The 17,604-nt window shown below is 45.1% G+C and overlaps 1 protein-coding gene across 2 annotated transcripts in view; it reads left to right on the top strand.

Moving 5' to 3' along the window:
* fam13a (family with sequence similarity 13 member A) overlaps positions 1–17,604 on the top strand; it is a 211,423-nt gene that overhangs the window by 41,986 nt on the left and 151,833 nt on the right. For both annotated transcript variants that reach the window (XM_080195538.1, XM_080195528.1), the window contains exon 4: positions 5,381–5,552. In XM_080195538.1, the coding sequence (XP_080051664.1) occupies positions 5,381–5,552 (172 nt within the window). The remainder of the gene's footprint in view (positions 1–5,380; positions 5,553–17,604) is intronic.

Here is a 17,604-nt window from a genome sequence, read left to right as displayed (position 1 = left end):
GCGTGGGTTTCCTCCGGGTGCTCTGGTTTCCTCCCACAGTCCAAAGATATGTGGGTTAGGTGGATTGGCCATGCCAAATTGTCCCTTAATGTCCAGGGGACTAGCTAGGCTAAATGCATGGAGTCATGGGGATAGGGCCTGGGTGGGATTGTGGTTGGTGCAGATCCGATGGGCCGTATCACCTCCTTCTGCACTGTAGGATTCTATGGCTGCCATAACCTGCTGAGTATTTTCTGGTTAGGGGCATTGGCCATGCTAAATTCTGTCTCACCAAACAGGCAAACAAGGAGCATAAACAGCTTTGCTGTTATTTTTCCCATTCCCGTCCTGGCGAAACAATAATGCATTTAGGGAACTTGGAATTAACCCTCACAAATACTGACTTCAACCCCAGCACACGTTCCAAAGTTAGAAATACAGTTCAGTGAAGCTCTAATCAAAGATCAGGATACTGCACTTGCTAAAAATCGGAAATAATCACAACAGAAAACACTGAAAATAAAAGTTAAAAAGTTAAAGTTACAAGTTAAAGTTTATTAGTCACAAGTAGGCAACTGGGGGATTTTCACAGTAACTTCATTGCGGTGTTAATGTAAGCCGACTTGTGACTAATAAATAAACTTTAACTTTCAACTTTAACTTTTTAGCTTTTATTTTCAGTGTTTTTTGTTGTGATTATTTCCGATTTCCAGCATCCGCAGTATCCGGATTTTTTGATTACAGCTTCACTGAACTGTATTCCTAACTTAAGAACGTATATTGGTGAGGGTTAGTTCCAGTTTCCCTGAATGCATCATTGTTTGGCCAGGACAGGAATGGGAAAAGTTAAATTAAAGTTTAATTATTAGCCACAAGTAGGCTTACATCAATACTGCAATGAAGTTACTGTGAAATTCCCCTAGTCGCCACACTCTGGCACTTGTTCGGGGACACTGAGGGAAGAACTTAGCACAGCCAATTTACCTAACCAGCACGTCTTTTGGACTGTGGGAGGAAACCAGAGCACCCAGAGGAAACCCACTCAGACATGGGGAGAACGTGCAAACTCCCACACAGACAGTGACCCAGACTGGGAATCGAACCCGGGTCCCTGGCACTGTGAGGCAACAGAGCTAACCACTGTGCCACCGGGCCTCCCCTAAATAACAGTGAAACTGTTTGTGCCCCTTGACTTAATTTTGTGTTGCATCATTGCTTCATTTTCCACCACCTATCACTGTGCTAAAGCCAACCAGAGATTCCTGTAGAGAAGCCTGGGTCGGGTGGCAGTTATCAAGCCAGTGACCTTGTACAAGGCCGAACGAAACAAACTAATCAGCACCGCCGACAAAAAAAAAAGCCAACTCGAGCCAAAATTAAAATACTATTTCCTCAAATGCTATACCTCACTGTTTTTTTGGGTGTCTGTATTTATATATCAAGAATACCAAAAATAATGGCTTCAGTTTGATGCTGCCCCACTGTTTATGTCTGACTGGAGTCTGACTGGGAAGAGGAGACTACACGAGATGGCTAACTCCCTGCCGTCAGCAGATCTGTGTAGGCCTCGGAGGATGAACTAATTACCTGATGAGCCTCAACTTGATTTGAACAATAAAGGAGTTCTGGCATGATTTAGATAACAGAGCTATCTTAGTTTTATTGCCCCAAAATTGTAAGTCAAATTTTATCACCACAATTTAAAATGTCATCAAGTTTCACAATTGTACTCAAGCTGGATCTCGTCAGTTGTTTTTACTGTTAATGTTCAAGTTACATCTTGTGGCCCGAGGCAGGATTTATTTTTAATATAACTGGGGAAGCACCATGCAGCTTTCCCTTAATGAATCCACACTACTGTCCCCTTCCATCTCACTTTGCTCCCTTGCCATTGACGCAGATTTCTGAGCTGCACAGGGCAACACGGTGGCACAATGGTTAGTACTGCTGCCTCATAGCTTCAGGAACCCCGGGTTCGATTCCCTGCTTAGGCTACTGTCTTGTGAGAAGTTTGCACGTTCTCCCCGTGTCTGCGTGGGCTTCCTCCCATGGTCCAAAGATGTGCGGGCTAGGTTGATTGACCATGATAAATTGCCCCTTAGTGTCCTGGGATGCATAGGTTAAAGGGATTAGCGGGGTAAATATGTGGGATTACAGGATAGAGCCTATTTGGGAATGTTCTTGGCGTAGACTCGATGGGCCGAATGGCCTTCTCCTGCGCTTTAGGAATTCTATTGTGATTTCTATAAAGAATGCCTGGTGGATGGCATCGAGGTTTCCAATGGTGTCACCAGCCAGGTTTTTTCTTGTGACTTCTGCTTTGGGATCACTTTTTGGGCTGTGCGCATTAGTCGTGGATTTTTCAGAATCAGTAATGATTCCAACCAGTGGCGAGTTTTTCCACTGATTTATATTTTGATGGGACTCCTTGATGCCGTACTTGTCAAATGCTGCCTGGAGAGACTGAGTAGACTGGGGTTATACTTATTGGAATTCAGAAAAATGAGGGGGAGTCTTATAGAAACATTATGAAGGGAATGGATGAGATAGAAGGAGGGAGGTTGTTTCCATTGGCGGGTGAAACTTGAGGAGGAATTTCCTCACACAAGGGGTTGTGCATCTGGAATTCCCTGCCCAGTGAAGCAGTTGAGGCTACCTCGTTGAATGTTTTTAAGACAAGGATAGATAGATTTTTGAACAGTAAAGTAATTAAGGGTTATGGTGAGAGGGCGGGTAAGTGGAGCTGAGTCCACAAAAAGATCAGCCATGATTTTATTGAATGGTGGAGCAGGCTCGAGGGGTCGGATGGCCTACTCCTGCTCCAAGTTCTTATGTTCTGATGGATGTCATGGGCAGTCACTCTTGCATTGTCCCTGAACTCAGTTCTTTTGCCCATTATTTGAACTGAGGCTGTAATGTGCTCTGGAGCCGAGAGGCCCTGGCGGAACCCAAACTGGCTCCACGGTGACAAAGGGTCATCTAGACTCAAAACGTCAGCTCTTTTCTCACCTTATAGATGCTGCTGAGATTTTCCAGCAGTTTCTCTTTTGGCTTCACATTCCAGCATCCGCAGTAATTTGCCTTTATCCACAGTGCCTGTGTCAGGTCTTTGGTGTGGGGATGCTGGCGTTGGACTGGGGGCAACGCAGACTTCTTACTCAGGTCTTTGGGACACGCTAACAAATGAACCCTTTTGGCCACAAGCTTGCCCTGTGCCACTGCTTTGCCTGTCTCCTCCCTTCCCGGCAATGATTGTGAAGGCTGAGTGGATCATACATGTGTGTCCTCCTAACCCTTTGCTGTACATGGTCTAAACTTTGTGTTCATTTTTGCCCACTTCAGGAGAAACTATTTTGACTAGCCAGTTTTGTGAGGTCTAAGATGCGGCCCCGTGAATCTGGCTGCACCATCTGACCTTCCCGAGTCTGGGAGGTTTCAAATCCAGGAGCGATTAGCATCAAGTCTGATGATAACTGTGTCTCTTCAGGCAGTGGGAGAACCATAAATACTTGATCACAAACAGAGCAGATTCTTTGTAGTGTTGCAAGTTTAGTCTTTGCGCTTGAATGTTGTCACAATATGCAGACGTTGCGGTGAAGATCTGAAGCCGCAGTATAGCTCAGTAACTAAATTAACCAGGGATGATGTGTCTTTTGTGGAATAAAATGTCTGCTCTTCTTTAAATATGAGGATGTACAAACTCTGTCAGTTCGTCCTGTTATTTCCTCACTGTTTTCATCCTGGTAGCTGGGTTTTGTGAATGTAAATCTAAAAATTAATTCATGAAGTGTGGTCACCTCTGACGTTCTAATGTTGTTCTGTTTCCTCTTCAACTTCGAGCAGTGGGCTTACACCAAAAGAAAAAGAATTCCAAACCAGCAGGTTAGCCGGATGTGGAATTAACCACTTGAGTGCCATAATATTCTTTACAGCTTCAGAATGACCCTCAGGCACAGACATCCAGACTCGAAACGTTGGCTCTGTTCTTTCTTCCCAGCTGCTATCATACCTGCTGAGATTTTCCAGCATTTTCTGTTCATTATGGGGTCTTGCTTTGCATAAATCGGCTGCCATGTTTCCCTACATAGGGTGGAACAGTGGCACAATGCTTAGCACTGCTGCCTCACGGCGCCAGGGATCCGGGTTCGATTCCTGGCTTGGGTCGCTGTCTGTGTGGAGTTCGCATGTTCTTCCCGTGTCTGCGTGGGTTTCCTCCGGCTGCTCTGGTTTCCTCCCACAGTCAAAGATGTGTGGGTTAGGTGCATTGGTCATGCTAAATTGCCCCTTCGTGTCCTGGGATGTGGAGGATAGAGAGATTAGACTAGCTGGGTAAATACGCAGGGTTGCTGGAACAGGGCCTGGCTGGGATTGTTTTCAGTGCAGGCTTGATGGGCCAAATGGCCTCCTTCTGCAGTGTGGAGATGCTACATTACAGCAGTGACCACACTTCAATAATACTTTGTTGACTGTAAAAGACGCAATACAGAGTTAGGTAAAATAGAATACGAAGAGATTTGCTTGGAGCATAACCACCAGCACAGACCAGTTGGGCTGAATGGACTGTTTATGTGCTGTAACTTCTGTACAATATAAATCAATCTTCCAGTTTTTAATTTCTAACATGGGCTGTACTGAATTTACTGGAAATGAAATGCAGGAAAGTATTTTGGAAGCTCCTGAGAGACATGAAAGGCATTATGTGTCATTTATATCTATTATTGGCACGGTGGCACAGTAGTTAGCACTGCTGCCTCACAGCGTCTGGGAGCCGGGTTCAATTCCAACCTCGGGTCACCAACTGCATGGTGTTTGCACTTTCTCCCCGCGTCTGCGTAGGTTTCCTCCGGGTTCTCTGGTTTCCTCCCACAGTCCAAAGATTGGGTTGATTGGCCAAGCTAAATTGCCACTTAAGTGTCCTAAGATGTGTAAGTTAGGGGCGTGGTGACTGTGAGGGGGTAGGGCACGGGAGAGGGCCTGGCCTGGGAGTGGGTGACACAGTGGTTAGCACTGCTGCCTCACGGCGCCAGGGACCCGGGTACAATTCCTGGCCTCAGGTCACTGACTGCATGGCGTTTGCACATTCCCCCAGTGTCTGCATGGGTTTCCTCCTGGTGCTCCGGTTTCCTCCCACAATCCGAAGATATGCGGATTAGGTTAATTAGCCATGCTAAATTGTCCCTTAGCATCAAGGGGATTAGCGGCGTAAATGTGTGGGGTTACGGGGAGGGAGGGGGTGGGATTGTGATCGGTGCAGATTCAATGGACTGAATGGCTTCCACTGTAAGGATTGTATGATTCTATTCTAGGAAAGGCCAGTTATAGAGGAGCAGTGATGTGTATTTTTGTCTCTGTATTAAGGATTGTGCCGCCACTCCAATAGTCTGCTTCTTTGTTGTTTCAGACCACAGTGGGAATGATGAGGAGCTCCAGTGGCTTCTGAAGCAGCTTCCCGATGTTAACTATTCTCTGCTGAAATTCCTGTGCCATTTCCTGACCCAAGTAGCTGCCGGCCACAGGACCAATCGGATGACCGTTTGCAACCTCGCCACGGTGTTTGGTCCCAATGTTTTCTAGTAAGTCTGGTGGAAAACTTCCAACATCCAAGGACTTGTGCGTTCAATTTACTTGATCGGGGGAAAGAATAGGCACATTGTCTCGATGTAGATTATTGTAAGTCACAAGAATTTCACTTGCGGGATGTTACGTATCTAGATTTTTTTGACCATCCACAAAAAGGATTTGTAACACTTTGAAGTTTGCTGAAAAGAGAGATGTGTTGCTGAAGTTTTTCATCTCGAACTCAGCAGGCGAAACACAAGAGTGCCAAATTTCAAACAGTCACAACAATTTACATTACGTGAGTAAAAGATCATTTGAGATGATCAGGTAAACTTGTGGCTCATTACACTTGCCCGAAGCTATCATACATTCAGACACTGCACACAAAAGGAATATGTTCAAGCCTTGTGACTTTTTTGAATACCCAGGAACTTGGCGAACATTTTGCTACCCACTGCTTTCTCCACAGCAACACTTCACCCAATCAGTGTCAACGTGCCAGCCAGTTAGCAGTTTTTTCTCCTGTAGTGTAAATTGTGATTGTTTGAAATTTGGCATTCTTGCATTTGTCCTGATGAATGCAAGATGCAAAACTTTGGCAACATGTCCGTCTTTTCAACAATGAACTTTAAATTTTATGTCTTAAGTCACAGTGGTCAGTCAGTTTCCATCGCGATCTCCCTGTTTGCCATTTTTTCCAGGGTTTCAATGGCTTTTCAGCCATGAGAATTGCTGCTGAAATTTACCCCAGTATAATTCTGCAAGTTTTTTTTTCATTTAAAAGTACTCTGAAACATTATAGTTAATGTTTCATTTTGGGTAGGCAGGCAGTAAAGGGTAGGACTGGAGCCTAATCTTTACACGATTGTAGGCTTTTGCTTTTAGAGACATATATTACAAGCATGCGTCTCCAAACCCAATAACCATCATTTCAGCCTGTTCCGATATAAAGGAAAACAGGTGAATCTTCAATTATAACCAACTCACCTGGACGCAGTGAAATAGCCATTTAATATGTCATTAACAGTTAAGATGCTAGTGAACTTGCTTCAATGTTGTTTCCTAATAGATGGTAAATTATAACCAATATGGTTAATTTGTCTTGTCAATTGGGAAACATCTTACATTCATCATGTGGAGAAGTCCATGTTCCCCTTAAGAGCATGAGATACCACACACATGCGCACACACATGTACACTCTCAAAAATGCACATACGTACACATACTCACACTCTCTCATGAATACACATACAAACATACATACATACACAATTTTACTGTCACACAAACTCACTTTCTCACAGAAGCTGAACACACACTCCGATGCACACAATTTCTGTCACACACACTCATTATGCACTGTATTAAAGTCCAACAGGCATATTTATCAGGTGGTGAAGAAGCAGTGCTCCGAAATTCCAAATAAACCTGTTGGACTTTAACCTGCTATTGTGAGACTTCTTACTGTGCCCACCCCAGTCCAATGCCGGCATCTCCACATCATCACTCAGACACTGACACATATATGGACATACTCATTCCCCCTTGCACACACACTCTCTCACCCTCACACAAACACACTCTGTCATACAAACTTACACACATACAGGTGCATGCGCATACACTCCCACACACTCTATCACAGAAATTTACATGTGCACAGACACACACACACACACATTTTCGAAAGAGAAGGAGATACAAGCTTTTTGAATAGTATTGGGAAAAAAATGAAGTGAGTGGAAGGAGCTGGCACAGACTTGATGGACTGAGTGGCCTCTTTCAATGTGATACATTCTCTTTAAAGATCTGCTCAGGTTATGGAAGAAGGTGGACCTGATTATCATAATGGCTTTGTACATTCCCTTGCTGTGACACCTTTCAGCTTAATGATCTGTGCATCCTTGGCATCACTAAGTGTTGCACATAGATGCGAAACGTGAGGGCATACCATTGCTACACCCTTGGATCACCCTATTGTCCTGGGTAGACATACAGCAGCCTGAGTCGACTCCTACAACATTGAACCACTCGGGCAGCTTATTGAAGGGACTGGTATCATGGACACCACAAAGGTGTCTATATAGCTGACTAACAACTTATTATATGTGGCTCTCAAATAACATGAACGTAAGATGAATGAAAGTCACCTTGACCAAGTGGATTGAAAGCAAAACCAGAAAATGCCAGAAAAACTGGTGGTCAGTAAACATGGAGCTCTCTGGAAGTCAATCATTCATTGGGCACTCGATGAAGTGTCCCACTGTAGATTAGTGAATAAAGTGAAAGGAAGAGGGGACTCTGGTGGAGTGAACATAGCCAAGCTGGTCTCAAAGAGTGAGGATAAAAGTTAGTTCAGTAGTAGAAGGCGAGAAGAGGTGTTCTACATGGGTCAGTCCTGGGACCATTGCTGTTCACAATTTGCATTAAAGCTTTGAACTTTGGGATCAATAATTTCGAAATTTGTGGATGACACCAAATTGGTCAAAGAGTCAATACTGAGAATCATAGAAACCCTGCAGTGCTGAAGGAGGCCATTCAGCCCATCGAGTCTGCACTGACCGCAATCTCACCCAGGCCTTTTTCTTGTAACCCACATATTTAACCTGCTAATCCCTTGATCCGAGGATCAAGTTAGCAAAGCCAATCAACCTAACTTGCACATCGTTGGACCGTGAGAGGAAACCAGTGCACCCGGAGGAAACCCAAGCCAACACAGGGAGAACGTGCAACCTCCACGCAGAAAGTGACCCAAGCCAGGAATCGAGCGTGGGTCCCTGGCACTGTGAAGCAGCAGTGCTAACCACAGTGCAGAAGGGCTGTAACAAATTACAGGAGGACATTAATGAATTTACGGAATGAGGAAATAGTTGGCGAATAAAACTCCATGCTGATAAATGCAAGATTGTATATTTTGATAGGACGAGTCGGAAGGTGCTGGGCTGGATGGGGTAGAGGAACAAAGAGGTCTCAGGAATACAAATACATCAATCACTAACCACTATGCATGGGTTAGCAAGGCCGTTTAAAAAAAAAAGCAAGTACTGGATTTTATTTCTAAAGGGACAGAATTGAAAAGAAAGTTACACTAAACCTACATTCCTGGTTAGACAACAGGTAAGTGTACTGTGTGCAGTTCTGGTTGACATTATAAGGAGGACATAGAGAGACATTGGAGAGGATACAGAGATTTACAAGGATCAGATCAGAAATGTGTGGGTGTGTAAATATCAAAAAGGATTGACAAGCTGGGTTGCTCTTGAAAAAAGAAGGCTGACGTGTGATCTCAGGGAGGTCTTTGTCATTATGAAAGGTTTTGATGGCATGGATACAGAGAGAAGGCTTCCTCTTGTGGGGAAGAGCGTAATCAAAGGCCAACAATATAAGATTGTCATGAAGAAATCCAATAGGGAATTCAGAAGAAAGTTCTTCACCCAAAGAGTGAAAAAAGCAAAATACTGCGTATGGGCAGTATAAATATGGGCAGTACAGTGGTACAGTGGTTAGCATTGCTGCCTCACAGCGCAAGGGAACGGATTTGACTCCCAGCTTGGGTCAGTGTCTGTGTGGAGTCTGCATGTTCTCCCCGTGTCTCCATGGGTTTCCTCCGAGTGCTCCAGTTTCCCCCCACAATCCGAAAGATGCGCTGGTTAGGTGCATTGACCGTGTAAATTGCCCCTCAGTGTACCCGAACAGGCGCCAGAGTGTGGCGCCTAGAGGATTTTCACAGTAACTTAATTGCAGTGTTAACATAAGCCTACTTGTGACACTAATAAATAAACTTAAAAAATAAGATGCTGGAATCTGAAACAAAAACAGAAAAGGCTGGAAAATTTCAACGTTTACACATTCTGATCTCTTAATGGAGCTATTAACACCATTCCAAACCTTTATAAGAACATAAGAAATAGGAGCAGGAGTAGCCCCTCGAGCCTGCCCCGCCATTCAGTAAGGTCATGGCTGATCTGAAGTGGATCAGTTCCACTTTCCCGCTTTCTCCCCATAACCCTTAATTCCCTTGTCCATCAGAAATCTATCTACCCGTGACTTAAATATATTCAACGAGGTAGCCTCCACCACTTCAATAGGCAGAGAATTCCAGAGATTCACCACCCTTTGAGTGAGGAAGTTCCTCCTCAACTCTGATCTAAACTGCAGCCCCCCCCCCCTTATTTTGAGACTGTGCCCTCTAGTTCTGCTGTCCTTTCTAAGCGGAAAAAAATCTCTCCACCTCTACCCTATCCTGCTCCTTCATTATCTTGTAAGTCTCTATAAGATCCCCCCTCAGCCTTCTAAACTCTAACGAGTACAGACCCAGTCTATTCAATCTCTCTTCATAGTCTAACCCCCTCATCTCCGGTATTAGCCTGGTGAACCTTCTCTGCACTCCCTCCAAGGCCAAAATATCCTTGCGCAAGTGCGGCGACCAAAACTGCACACAGTACTCCAGCTGCGGCCTCACCAGTGCCCTGTACAGTTGCAGCAAGACCTCCCTGCTTTTATATTCTATCCCCCTCGCTATAAAGGCCAACGGTCCATTCACCTTCTTGATCACCTGCTGCACCTGCAGACTGGGTGTTTGCGATTATCATCTCCATTTCCATTCTATTTGTCTTTCTGTCTATGCCATCCCTGTCAATCACAGCCCCACCCACCCCATCACCACCCTAACAGCATTAATCTCATTCAATTTTCCTTGTCTTTAGCTCTGATGAAGGGCCATCTAGACTCGAAACGTTGGCCCTCTTCTCTCCAAAGGTGCTGTCAGACCCGCTGAGATCTTCCAGTATTTTCTGTCTTTGTATTGAACTTAGAATGTGGCAACTGTTTGTTACCACTGGGGCTAGTTGGAGCGAATAGCACAGAATAATTTAAGGGGAACCCACGTGGGGCAGAAGAGAATGGAGGGCTACAATGGTGGAGTGAAATGAGAAGAAATGGGAGGGGGCTCGAGTAGTGTATAAAGATCAGCATGGACTGTTTGGGCCAAATGGCCTTTCTCTGTGCCATATCAGAGAATCATAGAACCCTACAGTGCAGAAGGAGGCCATTCAGCCCATAGAGTCTGCACTGACCACAATCCCAACCAGGCCCTATCCCCATAACCCCATGCATTTACCCTAGCCAGTCCCCCTGACACTAAGGTGCAATTTAGAATGGCCAATCCATCCAACCCGCACATTTTTGGACTGTGACAGGAAACCAGAGCACCTGGAGGAAATGCAGATACATTGTGATCAGAACTCTCCACTCACCTGACGAAGGAGCAGCGCTCCAAAAGCTAGTGGCGTTTACTACCAAATAAAGCTGTTGGACTTTAACCTGGTGTTGTGAAACACCATGCAGACAGTGACTCAAGCTGGGAGTTGAACCCAGTTGCCTGGCACTGTGAGGCAGCAATACTAACCACTGTGCCTCCGTGCCACCCTATATCCAATGTGATTGCATGATGGAATCCTACAGGACTGTGTCCCGGGTTTCATCCTGCTGACGTGCTATTAATAAACAGATGGAAAGGTTTACAGCCGCAGTTTTATGGCCATTCACACCGACGGGATTTTCCTGTCCCGCTGCAGTGAACAGAAATTCGGCTGGGTGCCAAATTCTCCGAACTTGCTGCAGCGGGAGTGTGGCGTGAACAACCAGCAAGGTCGTGCCCTACATCTTCAGAATGTTATACACTTGCCTGATGACGCCAATCTGAGCAGGAGCCTGAGTAACGTGAGAAGTTTAAGGTGTTGCCCGTTGTCTGCGCAGCAAAAACAGGAATGGCAAACGGGTTTTCATGCGAGTACGTGCAAGAAATCAGGCTTTGGAATCAGAGTCAAACAGGTTGGACACACTGGGTGTGTCAAACAAAGCGACAAAACTAGAATTGAATCTGACTATCAACCATTCATTGAAAACAATCCATTCACATCGGCTAGTTATCGAATCAGATGTTGGAATGCGACCTCAAGGCATTAAATTCCAAGTTGAAATGTTATGCACAGTGAGAACATAAGAACATAAGAAATAGGAGCAGGAGTAGGCCATCCAGCCCTTCGAGCCTGCCCCACCATTCAATAAGATCATGGCTGATCTGTCGTGGCTCAGTTCCACCTTCCCGCCCTCTCCCCATAACCCTTAACCCCCTCTCTCATCAAAAACCCATCAACCCGCGTCTTAAAAATATTTAGCGAGGCAGCCTCCACCACTTCAACGGGCAGAGAATTCCAGAGATTCACCACCCTTTGAGTGAAGAAGTTCCTCCTCAACTCCGTTCTAAACCGCCCCCCCTTTATCTTGAGGCTGTGCCCCCTAGTCCTACTGTGCTTTCTGAGTAGGAAGAGTCTCTCCACCTCTATCCTATCCATCCCATTCATCATCGTATATGTCTCAATGAGATCTCCCCTCATTCTTCTAAACTCTAATGAGTACAAGCCTAGTTTATTCAGCCTCTCCCCATAGCTCAACCCCCTCAACTCCGGTATCAGCCTAGTAAACCTCCTCTGCACTCCCTCCAAGGCCAAAATATCCTTGCGTAAGTACAGCGCCCAAAACTGCACACAGTACTCCAGCTGCGGCCTCACCAGTGCCCTATACAGCTGCAGCAAGACCTCCCTACTTTTATATTCAGTCCCCCTCGCTATGAAGGCCAGCATCCCATTCGCCTTCCTGACCACCTGCTGCACCTGCAGGCTGGGTTTTTGCGACTCATGCACAAGGACCCCGAGGTCCCTCTGCACTGTCGCCTGCTGCAGTTTTTCGCCACATAAGTAATAGTCCTTCCTACCATTATTCTTACCAAAGTGGACCACCTCGCACTTGCCAACATTAAATTCCATTTGCCATTTCCTGGCCCATTCGCCCAGCCTATCTAGATCCTCCTGCAGACTCTCCACACCCTCTGCGCAATTTGCCGTTCCACCAATCTTGGTGTCATCAGCAAATTTCGACACCCTGCACTCGGTTCCCTCCTCCAGATCATCTATATGAGGCCACATAAGAAGTTTTTTTATTCATTCGTGGGACATGGGTGTCGCTGGCTGGCCAGCATTTATTGCCCTTCCCCAGTTGCCTTTGCAGTGCTGCTGAAAATCAACCACATTGCTGTGCCTCTGGAGTCACATGTAGGCCAGACCAGGTAAGGACGGTAGATTTCCTTCGCTAAAGCGCATTAGTGAACCGGATGGGTTTTCCTGACAATCAACAATGGTTTCATGGTCATGGTTAGGCATTTCATTCCAGATTTTTTTTTTAATTGAATTCAAATTACACCATCTGCCGTGGTGGGATTTGAACCCTCAGAACTGAGTGGTTTGCTAGGCCATTTCTGACGTAGTTGAGAATCAACCACAATTGCTGTGGCTCCGGAGTTATATGTAGGCCAGATGGGTTAGACCGTTAGCGAACCAGATGGGTTTTTTTCGACAAACGACAATGGTTTCGTGGTCATTAGTAGATTCTTAATTCCAGATCTTTTTTATTGAATTCAATTTCCACTTCCTGCTGTGGCAGGATTCGAATCCGGGTACGTTCGCAGAGTTTTTAGATGAATAGCCCTGTGATAAAGCATTAGGCCATCGCCTCCCCTGAATGGCTTTGAGTATCCTTCTCTGCACAGGGTGTTGTGAAGTGGGAGGGATTTTGGGGCAAATATTTCATTTCAGTGCTGAGGTCCCTAGGATGAAAGACTTAGAAAAAGTGAACCTCGGGAAGATCGAAGTTTCGATGTTCAGCATACATGGAAATGTAAGCAGTGATTTCAAGTATAACTGTTATCAGGAGAAGAGAGTACATAGCACAAAATTGGTAAGCGGAAGATTAGAAGATTCCCTTCTAGAATAGTTAATAAGGAGGTATAAGTGGGTGGGTAAGGTAGATAAGTGTCTTGTTAAGCAGGAGATTAAAGGTTATAATGATAAGTACAAAAGAGTTTATCAAGTGTTGTTTTTGAGATGTTGAAACCAGGAAGCACTATGACCCTGAAATTTAGGAAGCGGAAATGGTGGTTGTCTCCGATTTTCCAGGGATTTTATTGGATCTTGTGGCGGGATGGAATGGGGATGAGTGGGCTGGGGGCGTGGGGCTTCTGCAGTTCAGGACCAGCAGGTAGGAAACTAGGAGAAATTCACCTGAATCAAAGAGGAAGTGAAATTGATGACAATCTAATTGTGTGGTTCTTAACATGTGCCTCATTGCCCCGGAGTTAATCGGCACAGTTAATAACTTCCGAAGAAGAGAGAGAAATGGTGCTCTGAAACTTGGACCTGAGTTGGGCACTTCCCTCGGGACACAGCACAAGAAACCGGAGCCCATGATACAGGAAATGGTAATGAGTCTGCTGAAAGAGCAGAATTTGTACGGTGGACGCTTATACCTTGTTCCACTTTTCTTGATTCCCAACTGGGAGAGGAAAGTGTGGTTTCAATAGTTCGAAGTAAAACGTAAAGTTTTGTGTGACGTCCACCATCCATAACAACTGTGTGTGGGTGTGTGCACGCAAGCATGTGCAGTGTGTGCACGCACGTGTGTGTGTGTGTGTGCATATGTACATGCATGCATACATGTGTGTGTGTGTAGAGGCTGCAAAAGACACTATATGAATGCACAATATCCATTTCCTTGTTTGCCGATAGCCACCGACAAGAGGAACCAAACCTTGGACAGTCACCAGCAGAAGGATGGACTCAGTTTTGATCTTCCGCCTCATCCTCTGCTGAGTTATTGACCTTAGCATCACTATACAGAGTCACCTCACCCCTGCTTCTGAAAATGGAGACAGGCAGTCACCTTAAGTCGAAGGCTGATTACATTTTAACGCAATTCAATCCTCTACATTTTGATCACACACTGGAAGAGGTGCAAGAAAAGATTTCTGAAATTCATGGCGGATCTGAGAGAATATACTTTACACGAAAGGCTGAACAGGCCGGAGCTCTTCTCAGGAGATGAGAAGACAGAAGGGGTGACCCAAAGAGCTTTGCTTTTTTGGAAGGTCTTTTATAGAGCAGCTGGGGAGAAGACATTTTCATTTGTGAGGGAGACCAAAATTAAGGCTTGTGACTCTAAGAGAGTCACAAATAAACCTGATAATGGAACCAGGAGAAAATGTGATGGGAATGTGGGACTGGAAGGAATGGTTGAGGTGAAAAGTGAACACGTGAAGAGACAGGGATAAGAGGCTAGGCTGATAGAGTTGGATGAAAAGAATTGAGGGGAGGCAAATATGGAGTATAAACATCAATATAGACTAGATGGGCTGAATGGCGGATTCTCTGCTGTGTTGGTCAGTATCATTTTTCATTTATGGGCTCAAGGAGTAACAAGTAGACACCTGTCTTAAATGTTTGAAAAGAGGGATTGAACTGTCAGTATTGCTTAGTCTCACATGTGAATTCCTATTATTGAAGTGCTTCATAAAGATCTCCAAATGCCGAAATATTGTATTGAAAGAATTGTTGCTGAGAGGGCTAATGAATACTTCTGGAACCTAAGTCTCTGGTGACGCTTTTGGAATCAAAAATATGCCAAGGAGAATGAGTAAACTGTCAAAAATACTCACGGGAATCATTTTGTGATGGATTTGGGTCTCTCTTGAATCCTGAGTCAGAAGGTTGTGGGTTCAAATCCCAATCCAGCACTTAATCTAAGCAGTCACCCACGGGAACACTACATCGTTAGAGCTGACATTAGTTCAAGGCCTCATCTATCCGCTCAGGTATAAAAGATTCAACACCATGCAGAAATCAGGAGAGCTCTCCTCGCTGTCTGTCACTCTTTATCCGTCAACTGACATCATTAAAATTGTTGTTTCTTTAGTCATGTGCAGAATTGCTTTTTTGGGCAACTTATTGTGCACAGATTGGCTGCTTTGTTTTCCTTCTTTACAACAGTGCCTACACTTCAAATACTTCATTGGCTGTAAAATGTTTTGGGAGGTCCAGGAAGGCTGTGAAAGGTGGCTTCTGTCTTCTATCCAATAAACCTTTCAGTAATAACTATTTTAATCAAAGGCCTCATAAAAATTCAAATAAAAGATGCGTGTTGGTGTTTCTGTATCAATGAATATCTCCATAATAGAAAGACTGTTCTTCAGAGTTTGGGTTAGGTGCACAGACCATGCTAAATCACCCCTTTATGTCCCAGGATCTGTAGGTTAGAGGGATTAGTGGGGTAAATATATGGGATTACAGTGATAGGGCCCAGTTCATAGAATCCTACAGTGCAGAAGAAGGCTATTTAGCCCATTGAGTCTGCACCGACCACAATCCCACCCAGCCCGTATTCCCATAACCCCGTGCACTTACCCCAGCTAACCACCCTGACACAAAGGGGCAATTTAGCATAGCCAATCCACCTAACCCGCACATCTTTGGACTGTGAGAGGAAACTGGAGCACCCGGAGGAAACCCACGCAGACACGGGGAGAATGTGTAAACTCCGCACAGACAGTGACCTAAGCTGGGATTGTTGTCAGTGCAGACTCGATGAGTCGAACAGCCCCCCCCTTCTGCACTGTAGGGACTCATGATTCTACACTGCCAGCTGCTACTAAACGCAACCGTCAAACGGGTAAAATCTGGAGCACCTTCTAAATCTGCGACCTCCACCACCTCGAAGGATGTGGGCAGCAGACGCATGCAAATACCATCACTTGCAAGTTCCCCCCCAGGCCACACACCACCTTGACTTGGAGATATATCGCCTTCACTTCCTTCGCTGTCGCCGGATCAAAATCCTGGAACCCCCAACTACAGTGTGGGTGTACCTACACCACATGGATTGCAGTGACTTAAGGCAGCTCACAACCACTTTCTCAAGGGGCAGTTAGGGATGGGTGATAAGTGTTGGCCTGGGCCAGCGATGTCCACCTCCCAAGAAGAAATTTTAAATAACGTTTACAGAAGTCAATTGTATAAAATCTAATCTGATCAGAAGCAGGTTTGTAATGGAGGTTCTGAAAGGCACTGTGATTACTCAAGGTGACACAATGTGGCAATTAACAAACTTAAAGACTTATTGAATATTAAGAATCATTTACAACTATGTTTACAACAGCACAACCATATAAATCTACTCCCGGCCACACCCTGACTCATCTGCTGATGTCCAGCGTACCCTCGCTCCTGATTGGCTACAGTTCACACGCTCATGTTCCATTGGCTCCGACCTGATCATGTGCCCTCCCCCCTAAAGGATTGCCTCTTAAAGGGGCCACGCCCATGACTGTGAGAATCAGTAACAGTCAGAGAAAATGAACGTTGACCTTATAGTTTACCTTCCAGCTCAGAGCTCCGTCGTTTGCCTCAGTGAGGCACCTTGTCAGAAGCAGGCCCTCGCTGAATTTACCCTACCGTATTTCTCTGGGTTATTTTACTGTCCTCTTTTTAAATTGCGAAAGAACTTTAGTCTCTTCTGTCTGTCTCCTAATGGGGAGGCAGACAGATCTGCTCTCCCCCAACCCCCGCCTCCCAGGCCATAAACCTCCCCAACTGAGGTACACATCATCATGGCGATGGAGATAAAGCCTAGTTCTATTTCTGAATATTTCATTAATCATTTCAATAATTTAGAGAATAATTGATTGCATTTAGTCCAAAACCCCGCTACCTGTTTAATAATTAATTCCATTCCCTCGATCTTAGCCTCAGTGTTTCACTCTACTCCATGGGATAGAAGCAATTTGCAATAGGGAGATTTTGCATCGCATTTTAAGTTGATAATCACTTTTTCATTTTGGGGCAAAGCAACAGGGTATATAATGTCTAAATAAACCAAAAGAGAAAATGCTGGAAAATCCCAGCAGGTCTTCAAGGAGCATCTGTAAGGAGAGAAAAAAGCTGATGTTTCGAGTTCAGATGACCCTTTGTCAATGCTAAAAGACAGAAATTGGGAGATATACTGCAGGGTGAGGGAATGAAAGATGAATCACAGAAACTAGGGGAAAAGCTGCTAATGGCAGTCCATAGAAAGAATAGAAGGTGTGAATGGCCGTAAGGCAGACGGTAAACTGTGACAGATGAAGAGGTGGGGGGGTGGCGGTGGGAATGGATAGCAGAGAAGTAAAATTTAGAACAAGG

Source organism: Carcharhinus amblyrhynchos, chromosome 1, assembly GCF_965287045.1.
Source record: "Carcharhinus amblyrhynchos chromosome 1, sCarAmb.v2.hapA, whole genome shotgun sequence".
Lineage (NCBI taxonomy): Eukaryota > Metazoa > Chordata > Chondrichthyes > Carcharhiniformes > Carcharhinidae > Carcharhinus > Carcharhinus amblyrhynchos.
Note: the sequence above shows the minus strand (reverse complement) of the source record. Positions and strands in the feature narration are given on the sequence as shown.